The sequence below is a fragment of the Ooceraea biroi genome, chromosome 1 (assembly GCF_003672135.1).
Source record: "Ooceraea biroi isolate clonal line C1 chromosome 1, Obir_v5.4, whole genome shotgun sequence".
In the NCBI taxonomy this organism is placed as follows: Eukaryota; Metazoa; Arthropoda; class Insecta; order Hymenoptera; family Formicidae; genus Ooceraea; species Ooceraea biroi.
The window spans coordinates 21,105,630-21,118,837 of record NC_039506.1 but is presented as its reverse complement, the minus strand read 5'-3'; the positions used below and the strand labels follow the sequence as shown (position 1 = coordinate 21,118,837).

The 13,208-nt window shown below is 50.9% G+C and overlaps 1 protein-coding gene across 4 annotated transcripts in view; it reads left to right on the top strand.

The window, feature by feature from the left end:
• The window catches only part of LOC105278508 (semaphorin-2A), a 264,773-nt gene extending 252,127 nt beyond the window's left edge, over positions 1-12,646 (top strand). For all 4 annotated transcript variants that reach the window (XM_011337653.2, XM_011337655.2, XM_011337650.2 and 1 more), the window contains 5 exons: positions 3,514-3,744; positions 4,050-4,463; positions 4,577-4,853; positions 5,325-5,772; positions 6,599-12,646. In XM_011337653.2, coding sequence (XP_011335955.1) covers positions 3,514-3,744; positions 4,050-4,463; positions 4,577-4,853; positions 5,325-5,772; positions 6,599-6,673 — 1,445 coding nt within the window. In that variant the 3' untranslated portion in view covers positions 6,674-12,646. The remainder of the gene's footprint in view (positions 1-3,513; positions 3,745-4,049; positions 4,464-4,576; positions 4,854-5,324; positions 5,773-6,598) is intronic.
• Positions 12,647-13,208: the final 562 nt, after the last annotated feature.

The window sequence follows — 13,208 nt, the reverse complement described above, 5'->3', positions numbered from 1 at the left end:
GGAAATTGGAAAATGTAGATTAGAACGTGCGTCGAATGTAGGCACGCGATCCGACATGGAATTTAATAGCGTAACTCGCGAGTGGCGGCAGCGGGTGGCAGGCGGACGGGCGCACTGATTTGCGATGATCAAGTGTAAATAGAATCCGATTCGTTAGGTTCGTCAGGCTGTGACGGGACGCAAGCAATACTCGTCGAAAAATCTGGTTACGCGTACGTTTAATATCGAAATTCCGCTTCCGCTCGGAACCGCCTTGGCTGCGTTTGACTGCGCTGCGCGGAATAACCGTCGTAAAAGTTTCGTCCCGCGAATAATCTCGTTGCGAACGTGGCTAGTTCGTCTCATTCGACTCGTGTCGAGTGCATCGGGTAGCAAAGACGAAAGTAGGTTGCCCGGATGATGAGAGTTAATTTTAACCGCGCGCTGGTTTCGCAATCCCGCTGTGGCGAGTATTAGCGCGCGACACTCCGGCGCGGAATAATGGCGCGAGACGGTTAGACGGCTGCTTTGTATTTCTCGAGAGGGTCGCTTCCGCTTTTCCTCACTTCGACGAGGCGTGCCGCCACTCGAGCACCCGCTCGACTTCAACCGTCATCGTCGTTGTCGTCGTCGTCGTCGTCGTCGTCGTCGTCGCCGTCGCCGCCGGGAGGGTTACGACCGAAGCGGCAAAAGCGATGGGCGGGACGACTTTGTCCCACTTTGTATCCTTCGCGCCCTCTCCCGCGGGACGCATGATTAGCCATTTGTTTCGTCGTTTAATTTCGAAGCCGCCAGCCCTTTCGCTATTCTCTTTCTCTCTCCCTCATCCTCTACGCTGCTTGCTCCCCGTCTCGACGAAGGAGGAAGCCTCCGACCTTCGCTCAGACCCTCCGAGCAAGAGACTGCGCCACCATCAAGGACCATTCTCCGCGCATCGAGTTTGTCTATTAACAGAGGCGTTGATTAAATGCAGGCGGGAGCCACGGGGGAGACGAATGGGCCCCACGCGCGCTCCTCGCAGTCTTCGCAACCCTCTAGGTCCCTGTTTCGTCCTTCCTCTCTCTCTCAATCTTTCTTTCTTGCTTCTTCCCTCTCGAGTTTGCTCTCCGAGACGATGGAAGGCGGATGCAATGAAGACTGATGTGGTTCGCAGCGCGAGAGTTCGTGATAAGGGAAATCGGTGCGCGCGAGGGAGGGCGCGGATCGCGCGGGAGAACAGAAAGGCGGACGAAGAAAAATGGCGAGCAGAACGCGATGGACTTAACAAGCTCTGAATAACCGGCTGACGAACGTCTACTTTCGCGGCTCCTCACGCTTGCGAAATCACGCCGTTACCTATCTCGCGCTCTTCTTCCATCTTCTTCCATCTTCTTCCTCCTCCTCCCCCTCTTTTTCCTCTTCCATGAACTCGTTGCGCGAACTTAAGTATCGCGAAGTCGTCGGATGCGTTGTAACGAGATGCTCTTCTTCTTCTTCTTCTTGAGACAAAACGGTAAGCAGAATGAGCACCTTGCTCATCGTCGCACGTTGCTCGACGTCAGCATCGAGACGCGCAATCAAAACTCATTTCGCCTCGAGATGGTGGTCCCCCTTGCTCATCCCCCATCGCTCGTTCACTTCTTCTGCCCCGCGGCCGATCTCTCAACCCTTCCGTCCGCGCAGTACCGCCTGTACCGTCTCAATATATCAAACTTCCGCCGTCGAAGCGTCAGACAATCGATTTAATCGCTGAACCGTGAGAGAGATTGCGGCGGCCTCCAGCCGAGCGCCGTCGCATAATGTAAAATCGACGAGAGGCCCCCCGGCTGGCAGCAGCGGTGGCTGCGGCGCGATTCGAACGCGGCAAAAATTCGATTTCCTTCGCCATTTTCTCGCGTCACCGAACTCTGACTCCGCCGTTATGCGGCGATAAACCAGTTTCCTCGGCACAACAAGCAATTACGCCGGGATTAAGAGACGATTCGGTGCGCGCACAACGCGAGATTGTGCTCGATTTTCCGCGTCGGGCCGCGTCATCGGCATGAATAATCGCGCGATTTGCGCCCAGGTGCGCCTGCCCGGTTCCGCCTCTCGACGAGAAGTCTCCATGATCGCAATGAGCGCACGGCCGTTAAGAGATTTTACAATGTCGGATCGTAAAGCGACGAGTATTTGTTCATTAAAGTCGCTTTAAGCTCCTTGCAGTTTCGACAGTGCTAAACGAAGGCTACGAGAACCATTCGCGTTTCCACTCTCCTCGTGATGATCGTACAAAAAGCGTGCCACGTAAAAACGCTCACACGACACTTTAATGCTACTCCTGCCGCAAGATGTTTTAGGAGGTCGACTAGTATGGCGCATGAGCTACTTAAATTTTTTATATCGCGTCAAACGCTTCCCGTTTCGTAAAATGTCGCCGAGTTCTAAGTGGACCATGTGTCAAGTGATCATAACGAGAGAATGACACTGTACCTCAAAAGCTCGCAAGTTCCCGAGCAACCTTCCGAACAAAATGCATCAGCAATTTGCCAGAAATGAAGCAGCACGAATAATTCCAATAACATCGCAGGCGAAGCGCGAGTGAATCATTTAACATCGTCGGTATTTCTGGCGCGCGAATGACTGAAAATCGCTCATCTAAGGTAGACAAGACGCCCAAATTGCAGTTAATCCACGGTAAATTAATCTCGGCGAGTTTGCGAACGATCACCGACGTGATGGTTCTCCGATTCGCTCGAGCTCGCGAGCACATCCGTTGTCTGCTGGTTGAAAGAGAGCTCGCGGCAAAGTTATTTCGGACTCTTTCCTCGCGCAACTTATCTCATTCGAAGATGATACTGAACTTATAACTCAACTATGCGAGACGCAATGATAAAGCCGCCTCGGCGGCGCTCGTACCTCCCACGCCGTGCAATTTTTCCAGCTCGCCCAGCTGGACTTTGATAAATCGCGATTTAATACCGAACGCGTTATCCGCGCGCGCGTTTGTTGCTGGAGAAGCTTGAAAATTTTACCGTAAGATAATCTTGTCGATCACAAAACTATTTTTCTGCCGAGTTCAGTTTACCCTCGAGTTGTCTTCCTTTCGATGACCAAATCGCGGAATTATTTTCTTATTAAATACAACTTTCCTTTTATCCCCTTCTTCCTTTTGTCGTTTCAAGTTATAAGAAATACAATCAGGGCGCATTGTTTGCAATCCGACTCCGCTGGGTATTCTGCTCCTCCTTCGCAAGCGAATGCGAAATGATATCGTTCCGCCGCGAGATTCGCCCGCGGTTAAACGGAATTCGGGAGAATTATTGTCCGCGTCTGAGCATGGTTCAACAACCCCGGCGCGATGATAGTTTTTACATGTGGGATGAGCGAGGACATTGTCGTTCGCGTGTACCGTCTGTGGCGAATATCCAATTTGTGATTATCATTGCACGCGATTATTGCGAGCGTACCCACGCAAACTATCTGCACTGGACCGGTTAGTTATTTCGGAACGAGGCTGATGCGATGCATTAGATTATCACAGAACCCGAAATATTTCTTCTCTCCTTCTTTCAGAGCCGAATTTCGTGGGCTCGTACGACATCGGCAGCCACGTGTTCTTCTTCTTCCGCGAGACCGCGGTGGAGTATATAAATTGCGGTAAGAGCGTGTACTCTCGCGTGGCCAGGGTTTGCAAGAGGGATACCGGCGGTAAGAATATACTCGCGCAAAATTGGGCCACATACCTCAAGGCTAGGTTGAATTGCTCGATACCCGGCGAGTTCCCGTTCTACTTCAACGAGATACGTGAGTATCAATGCACTATGAGTTACATCTTTTCTCTTTTCTCCGCGTAACGTAATTATCGCTTCTTCCTTTAATTCAATCAAATTCAGGATTCAATATCTATGGACATGTACAGTTACATTTTGCCTCAAATTAATATGATCAAATATGCAATCAGATTAATATAAATGCATTAATATGCAACACGAATCCTCCGTGCCTTTGCAAAGTTCGTCTCACCGATCCAACATTCGCGCATCGTGGTCGATATATATATCTATATATAGTGTAACGCGTAATTCACGTTATTGCTCGTTACTGCTCAGAGAGCATTTACAAGGTGCCGGGCGACGACACACACTTCTACGGCACCTTCACCACGTCGACGAACGGACTAATGGGCTCCGCGATATGCTCCTTCCACATTGACGCCATTCAAGAGGCATTCCGTGGAAAGTTCAAAGAGCAAGCGACCAGCAGCAGCGCGTGGCTGCCCGTCTTGTCTAATAAGGTACCGGAACCGCGACCGGGCCAGTGCGTCAACGACACAGAGACACTGCCGGACACCGTCCTGAACTTCATAAGATCCCATCCGCTCATGGACTCCGCCATCTCGCACGAGAACGAGAAGCCGGTGTTCTACAAGCGAGACGTCATGCTCACGCGCCTGGTGGTTGACAAGTTGCGCATCGACTTCGTGGGAATCGACCTGGACTACACCGTCTACTACGCTGGCTCGAGTAAGCATTCACTATTGTTATGATAGATAAACGCGTGATGATTCGCAATCAGTGATCATTGATCTGCCGGTAAATCGGAAAATTCATCAGCGCGCTTTCCTCGTGTGTTACAGGCGACGGCCGCGTTCACAAGGTTGTGCAGTGGGTAGACAGCAACGGTGAATCTCAGTCGATCTTGCTGGACGTTTTCGACGTGACGCCCGGCGAGCCGATCCAGGCGATGGAGATCTCGAAGGAGCACAAGGCGCTCTACGTGGCGTCTGATCATCGGATCAAGCAGATCGATTTGGTGATGTGCACCCGCCGATACGACAACTGCCTGCGATGCGTCCATGATCCGTACTGTGGATGGGACAAAGATACGAATACGTGCAAGCCGTACGAGCCTGGGTAAGTGCGCTGTTTTAACGTTCTCTCTCATTCTCTCGGCGTACGTGACATGATTGCGAAATTGCGAATGCACGAGACCGATTTATTAGGCCGGATTATTTTACGCGCGAGATGCGCGCCGCGCAGGACAAAGGGCGAAATGTATTTGATTCGCGTCATAATTAACTCGCTTAATTACGAATTACGACACGCAGCTCCCGGGAACAAAAGTGCGCGTTTGCGCGCCGATTTTACGCATCGTGTGTTTCAGTTACCGCAGATTCGTTTTTCGTTCCCCAGCGAAACGAAATACTTTTATAACATAAAAAAAATATCCGGGGAGAAAGGAAAATTGCAACTGGTGCAGAATTCAATCTCTCGGGATATTTCGGAAATGAAATCGCACGCACGCACGAGCGTGCCGGGGAGTACGCGGAACACACAGAAAATCTGATCGCGCGCGGATCGTCACCCTCGATTTTCTTCTCGCAGGCTTCTTCAGGACGTGTCGAACAGCACGGCGGACGTTTGCGACAGCAGCGTCGGCAAACGGAAACTGGTCGTCACGTGGGGCCAGTCGGTACACCTGGGATGCTTTGTCAAGATGCCGGAAGTGTTGGCGAACCAGGAGGTACGGTGGTACCATTACAGCAAAGAGAAGGGCAGGTATCAGATCGCGTACAAGTACGGCGCCGGCGGCGACAAGTTCATCGAGACCTCGGAAAAGGGTCTGGTGATCGTCGGTGTGAATGAGCAGGACGCTGGCAGATACGACTGCTGGCTTGGCGGTGCTCTTCTGTGCTCGTACAACATCACGGTGGACGCGCACAGGTGTTCGGCGCCCGCCAAATCCAACGACTACCAGAAGATCTACTCGGACTGGTGCCACGAGTTCGAGAAGTACAAGTCAGCGATGAAGAACTGGGAGAAGAAGCAAGCGGTAAGTCGCACTTCCTGATCCGTGTTTCTTTTTCGTCTTCATCCCTTAATTCGGGGCGCCGTTTGATGTTTCCTACTTGGTGCTGACTGACGCGTTCCTTCGTCGGGAGCGCAATCTTTTTAACCGCCAACGTGAAATAACGAGCATACGCGTGTCTGAGATATTCATAAGAGTGGGCCGGTTGTGGACTGCCCCGTGCGAAATTTGCATTGCAAAGCGACAAGGGGAATTCAGCGAAATCCGTGCGTATTTAGTTATCTTTATGCGCAATCGATTCCGAGGGCGGAAATTAAATATTTATCGCGAAATTGCGCGTTGCGAGATGGAGTTTATTGTGGGAAAATACCTACAGGCGTGTATTCGTAAATCGATCATGTGTATTGATAAATATAATTGCCCAGTTAGTTGATAGCGGCAAACGGGGATTACTCTGCGATCGCACCGGATTCTTTTATGCATTATGCAACATCAACTCTTACCGCGCATATCGAAATCAATTCGATTTCAATCACGGTGGAATTATCCACGTGACCGCCCTACCCTCCCACCCAGCGCGTTTGCGTTCATTCCACAAATATTTACGCATCCCCGATTATTAAGGCTGCATATAACTTCATCTGAATAACATCAGAACGAGAATTGCATCAGTTCATAACGGTGATTTTCCCGTAATCTGCAAATACGTGTTTATTTTCCAGTAATTTTGCACTCCGTTTCACGACTCCTCAAGTAAAGCACATCTTCCAGATGTTACGTTATACTTTCACGCGATTCGAGAAACTTGTGTTCCATTCTCACGTTCGGTATCGCGCGCTTTCTGTTACAGCAATGCGCTTCGAGGCTGAACGACAGCAATCAGAACCTTCACACGAATGAGGTGTACGGCACCCCCGTCGTCTGATGGAGTCGATCGTTGGGTTCCACAGCGTCGAGCCGAGATCACGATGACACGATGATGCGCGCAAGTGTCCCGCCGAGGAACCGCGGCTGGACCACATCCGGCCAGACGACGAGCCTGGCCATCCTGCTGGCCGGTCACGTCACCGCGCTCGGCCCGTTGGTCACTCGAGGACTCTCAAGCGACTGAGCGACCACGTGCCGCAAAACTGTCTGGCAAGCCAGACGAAATGGACAAACCCGACAAATAAGTGTAAAGGACGTGCGAAGGCGAAGGATCGATCGTGCATGCAACTGCTATGGGCTGCTGATCGCGAGTGGCCGATCGAGTTCACGGGCGTTCGGTGACCCGCGGTTCGGTTCTCACGTCCGCGCGTTCTCATCCCGTACTTTCCGTTACGTGTTATTTTTTACTCGCCTCTACTCGCCTGTAAATAGACAACGCGTGTCCGCGCGCGCGAGTCGCGAGAGGCTCGGAGAACAGACGCTGGCGCCGGCGAGCGTCATCTTTATGATGATGACGGTAAAGATGGTGAAACGTTGCGGGAAAACGATAGGACGACTGATGATCCTCGATTCGAATTCGAATTCTCGACGCAGCATGGTGCTCTCTATGGTGAACGGTATCCTTCAGGTGTCGAAGACTCGCGGATGGAGTTCCGGTTCCTCGGAGCGCCCTAGATCGGGGCCAGAAGCTGCACGGCAAGAGAGTGCGCGTGCGATTTCCTCCGATCAGCATGCGGAATGGAGGAAATTTGTACATACACGATATCAGAGGCTCGTTCGCGGAAGACGACACATCGCGTCGTTCGTGCGATATCATCGTAACGAGATGCCGGTCATCAACGTCACTCCGATCAAGCGGTATGCTGACGGAAGGAGGCCGCGTTCTCCGCAGTTGCTCGTCTCTGCGACAGAGTGGTTGAAGGACGACCTGAAGAGCGACCGAGGAGCATCGAGATGGAGTTTTCCCAACGACGGCCGCTGCGAGGGAGGAGGCGACGGCGTCGGTCGAGGAGGCGAAGGTAAAACGTAGCGTCGGCGCGAGAGAAAAAGAAAAAGCGACAAAAAAAGAGCGAAACGTGGCCAACGATGGCGGCGTTAACGATGTCACGCAGGTTACATATGAGATTATTATCAGGCTTAGGGACCCCTCGTGCGAGCCGCACTGCACTCGCGCGACCGCCGGTTTTTCAGCTTTCCATATCACGCTCGCCACTTTTGCGGTGCGCGCACACCTATTTTCTCTGCTTGCATTCACCTCCGCCGTTCCTCCCGCACCACCATCGCCATCGTCTCTCCCCGCATTTCCTTCATTTTTCCTTCGCGTATCTCGACAATCGCGCGAGCTACCACCCCGTTATCTTCTGTTTGCGGGGACCCTCGTTCTGATCATCATCACCCTTTATTCTTCACGCTCGCGCGTTCGCGCGATGACGCCGCGCTTTCGTTTCTCGTCCGCGTCGAGGAAAAGAGAAAAAGAGGGTCATACTCGCGCCCGCGCTCGTATCGCAGATAGAACTCTCAAAATTAACAGATTAAGACTTTCGAGACATTATTCTCAAAAGTTTCGAGTAATTAACAGATCTCCGATCCGTCTCGAGTAACATCGCGCGCGTCGTCATCGTCGAGAACCCCCCTTCTGAACCAAGGTGCTACGCGGGCTCCTATGATCTCGGATCCAGCATACAGACACACATACACATGTCTACACACGTTTCAGAAATTCGTACTCCGTTTTCTTACTCGGTTCTTACCCGACAGGGAGCAAGTGCGCGCGCGAGGAACGCGTTTACGCGCGGCCGACCCGCGACTCCGGCGACTTTGTCGTGCGCGTACACGCGGACGATGTACTGTACATAATATACCGGGATTCAGAATTCACGTGTACACACTTTCCCGTAGAGATAAGTCTAATATTAGCGTAGCGGGTATATATATATACGTGTTTGCTTATTAGTTCTCGGCGAACACGGCGGCCAGATCTCTCCTCGCATCGCATCCGGTTACGGTATCGGCGAATACCGATCGCCGAGATCGAATCTGGCGCGCGTTGCTGGGACACATCGAGACGAGCGATCGTTTCGCGACGATTCCGCGGACTCTCCGAAGTGAAGAGCCAGCGCGAGCCGGCGTTACGCGTTTTCACGCGCGTATACGTATGTCCAACGCGCGCGTAGACTGTGCATAGAAACCACCGACTGGATCGAGCCTGCACAGCACCGATGTCTGTGAAATCTGCTTTTCGAAACTGACCAGAGTTTTTTTCCGATTTTTTTGCTTTTTTTCTTTTTTTATGTGTGCACTGCTACACTCGGTTCGTCTACGGTATCAATATCGATTATTCTCCGGTTCGTTTCACCGTCATCGCTCTTAGTTTTCGTTGCTCGCTCGATTCTTCATTACGAACGAGAAGCTCTTTTCGACCGAGTACGGAAGCGCGCATGTTTCCGTATCGACTTCGCGCGTTTCTCTCTATCTATCTCTCTGTCTCTGTACATAGATAATAGTATTATATTTTTATAAAAAATCGACTTGGCACGAGAGACTTAAACTGCTGAAAAGTGACGACACGCTTTAGATCCAGTATCGAGTACTTTGTCCACTTGACTGACTTGACTGACCGCGGAGAGACCGTTTGCGGACTCTGGGCGACGTGTGAACGTATTTCTCGAACCGCGCGTGAACGACAAGCGCGAAACCGACCTGAAAAAAATAGCCAATAAATCGTCGCGCTTCACCGCTAATTTTACAGATGCATACGTCCTCGTTTATCGCAATCGTCCATTGAAAATTACGCGGGCCCACATACATTACGTACATGACACCCCACACAACACACGCGCACACATACCGTGACAGTGGAGAATTAACGTTCGTGTTTAGCGTCCGTCCGACTTTTCCTCGGAGATCGACATACATATTTTGTAATCAACGCGACAGCCGACAACGTCTACCGATGCTCATTTGGCGCGGTTGGTCGAATACGATCGGCGTATCGAGGGAGCACCCAGCCAGCCATAAATACAGCATATACATAACACGTAGCCTGTAAAGAGCTAGCTAGAATGGGGGAGGTTTACGATGAAGCCTCCCCATCCCTGTAACGTGGACCTTTCATTTTCCCGAAGCGGTTCGCCGCGTCTCGGTGATAGTGTTTCGCTCTTGCCCCTAGGTTTGTACATAGACGTTTGTAATATCGTAATATCCGACGAGGTAATATCCTCGATAAGGTAACAGCAGCGCGCGGAGACGCCCGATCGAGTCTGGACGCGAGCGCACGACTGTTACTAACTATACTGTACAGAGATCGTCGAACGCAGCGATTTACTTTTTGTACCTATAAGGCTCAACAACCTACGCGATTGCGACGCGATGCGCGGCACAGTATGGGGTGGCTCCGGAAACGGGGAACCGTGGAGCCCGGAAACCGGAGCGAGATGAGAGCGTACCCCTCGAGGGCAGATGCGTTAAGAGTAACACACAATAAGCGGTAATCTAATCCTCGAGTATGTACTTATTATGAGCTTCAACAAGTATTGAATAGTATTACGACGTAAGGTTAAAGCTAGACGCGCACGTTTTAAGGATAAAACCGAGAGGACTCCTCTTCGGAGCGATCGGCTAGCCGCGACGTCGCGCGGATCAACGAGGTGTTCTCCGCGCGTTTTCAGCGCGGCGCGACCCTCGTCGATCCGCTCGGTCCACTCGTACCTACAAATCATCCCCAAATTCCTCCAGCCATCAACCGACGTCCGGATCGTACTCGATCACAGGCCGGATGTCTGGATGTTGAGAAGAGAGAGCGAAAGATGTGGCTATGCGTGTGAGTGCGTGCGAGCGTGTGCGTGCGATTGCATGGTGTTACGGATCGATACGTAAAGAATATAGTAACCTACCTATCGTATATCTAAAGAAAGTTATAATGAAGAGTAAAAGCAAACGTAATATTACGATAGAATAGTAAAGTACACGAACTTTGGCTAAGCGCGCCCACGTGCACGGCCCTCGCGGACCACGTCCGTTCCTTAGAGTGTTGAGAGATCGGTACGATAAGAGAGATGAAGAAAGGAGAAAAAGAAAGCACATCGATCAGAAAACAACGATGATCCCCGTCTCGCTGGTCGCGCGAGTGTGTCCGACGCGCGCGAGTGCACGGGGACGCGCTTCGGGGTTGGAGTAGGCGTGATCACGGAAAGCAATCTAAGTTGAACCTAAAGTTGTTAGATATATTATTTGTAAGATTACTGTATGTTGCGTGAATGCGATTGATGCGGCGGGATGTCGCGAGCGGAACGATCGATCGGCGATGCGGGCGAGGGCGGCCTTCTTCGAGCATCGAAGGGGCGAGTTGCACGCCCGCTATTATCTTGGAAAAACGAAAAGAAATAAAAAGAGAGAAAGAGATGACCCCGCGCCTGCGAAATCCCAGTCGATTATCCCGCAACGTCGACCGCGATGGCGAGATAGACTATAGCTCGGTTTAATGTATGCGATACGATGAAGCGACTTTCGGGGTAACGCACCATGATAGTTACTCGTGTAAGGGAGTGCAAACAGGGGGGGGGGAGGAGACGCCCTAACTGATAAATAAATAAATTAGTCACGACGACATACCACTACGATACGAGGAGGCAGGAGGAAGGAGAGGAAGCAGGATAGCAGGATAACAATTTATTAAAATATATCACTAGGACTAGCCGACGACTGTCTTAGGTTTCGAGTATCGGGAACGTAGACTCGTTTCTCGCGATCGGGATGGGGTGGATATAGGGGGGTTGGATGGGACAGGGAAGGATTTGCTACACATGGCGCCGTGTACCCTTTACTTTTTTACCCCCGATGATTACGGATGCGGAAGAGCGGGAATGATCCGTTGACCGATCTCCTCTTTAATTTCATCCCTCCCGCCCCTACCCCCTTTCTTTCTTTCCGCTCTCCGGCATGTCTCTGGCGTCGTTTTTCTCCCGTGTGACCGTTTTTCTTTCCCCCTTCCTACTTTTTCTTTTTTTTACGATATATCTTGCCTTAAAGCAGAAAATTGGAGCGAACTCGCGCGCGAGCGCGAGATTAATAGTCCATTCGTATCGCGGAGAACTCATCCTTCATCATCGCCGTATTCCTCTTCGTCTTTTCGGTGCGCTTCTTTTTTGCATTCTGCTCGTTCCTGTCGACAGCAGAGCGATCAGGGGTGGAAATTAGGGCCGGGCGGTAGCGCGCCGTGAGTCGTTTGAAGCTCGAAGGAGCCGATATACCGCTTACGGGAATTCAATTTAGCCGCACGGCAAGGGACGGGGATATCATCCCCGCATCCGCTCGAGGTAACGCAGCCGTGGGGCATGCATCGGCGCATCGGCAGTTTTGTTTATGGAACGCACTCGTGAATATCGATCTTCCTGGGAGCGTCCCGCGGAGCGTTCGCTGTTTGTTCGCATCGGGCGATATGTTTATCGATTTAATTAATTTAGCCGCGTGCGTCACCTCGCGCGCGCTTGCCGAGCGAAATTGCGGCTCGCTTCTGGTAGGAGAGATGTGCAATTTCTCGGGATGTCGCCCGAGATGTGCGTGTGCGTGCGTGCGAAAATCGTATATCTCTTACTTTTTACTGCGAAAGATCAATCTCCGCCGTTTTCATTGTTCAAAAAATAGAATAACCCGTGTAATTCGGTTCCGGAGTGAAAGCGGAGAATCGCGTGAAATCGGTTATCGCGATGCATACAATCGATCGATTCACGGTACGCGCCGCCTAAAACTTCAGACTCATCGACACGTATGTGCGATTATCAGCGTTAATAACATGACCGTAGGTAATTTTCAGTTCAAAGAATTTCATACGATAAGAGACCCTTTTAGATATTCACTTATTACCTAAACCTAAACATCCAATCGCTATTTTTATCAAAAAAACATGTTAAAAATCTTTAATAGTTATCCATTGTTCACTATTGCTATAATAAAGTTTTGCTTTAATAAATGATCGATTCGTATGTCATTAATCTGTACCCACATCCAGAATCCCAAAGATCATATAAAATACGTACCATAAAAAAAGTATGTATAATGCATTCATCAAAAGTATTCTATTCGCAAAATCATTCTTAATTACACACCTTCAAGCAACGTCATACTCACCGTGGAACGGAGGAGACACTTCAGGAACTGGCTAGGGATCAGGTAAGTCCACCGTTCGCGTTAGATTGCAGATATCACGAGCCCGAGAGGACAGCTCGTAAGGGACTATTGATACCTTCAGGTAGGTGTATCGAGTTTTTGGAAGACGTATTAACAACACAGAACTCGAAATGCGATCAGCATACGAGACACTAGAGACAAGGGTTGAACGCCGCTCCTCGGAGATACGCTTGTCGTTCGCGCGACTCTCTCGGCCGTTCCGCTCAAGCGTCGCGCGATCGATAGAGCAACCTTAATGCGTCGGTGTATCCTCTGCTTGAATAATTACGCGGGATTACGGCGACCGCGGTTTACATGCACGATGGTAGGCTATAGACCCCTAGCTGACGGACGTCATCGGTGGCCGA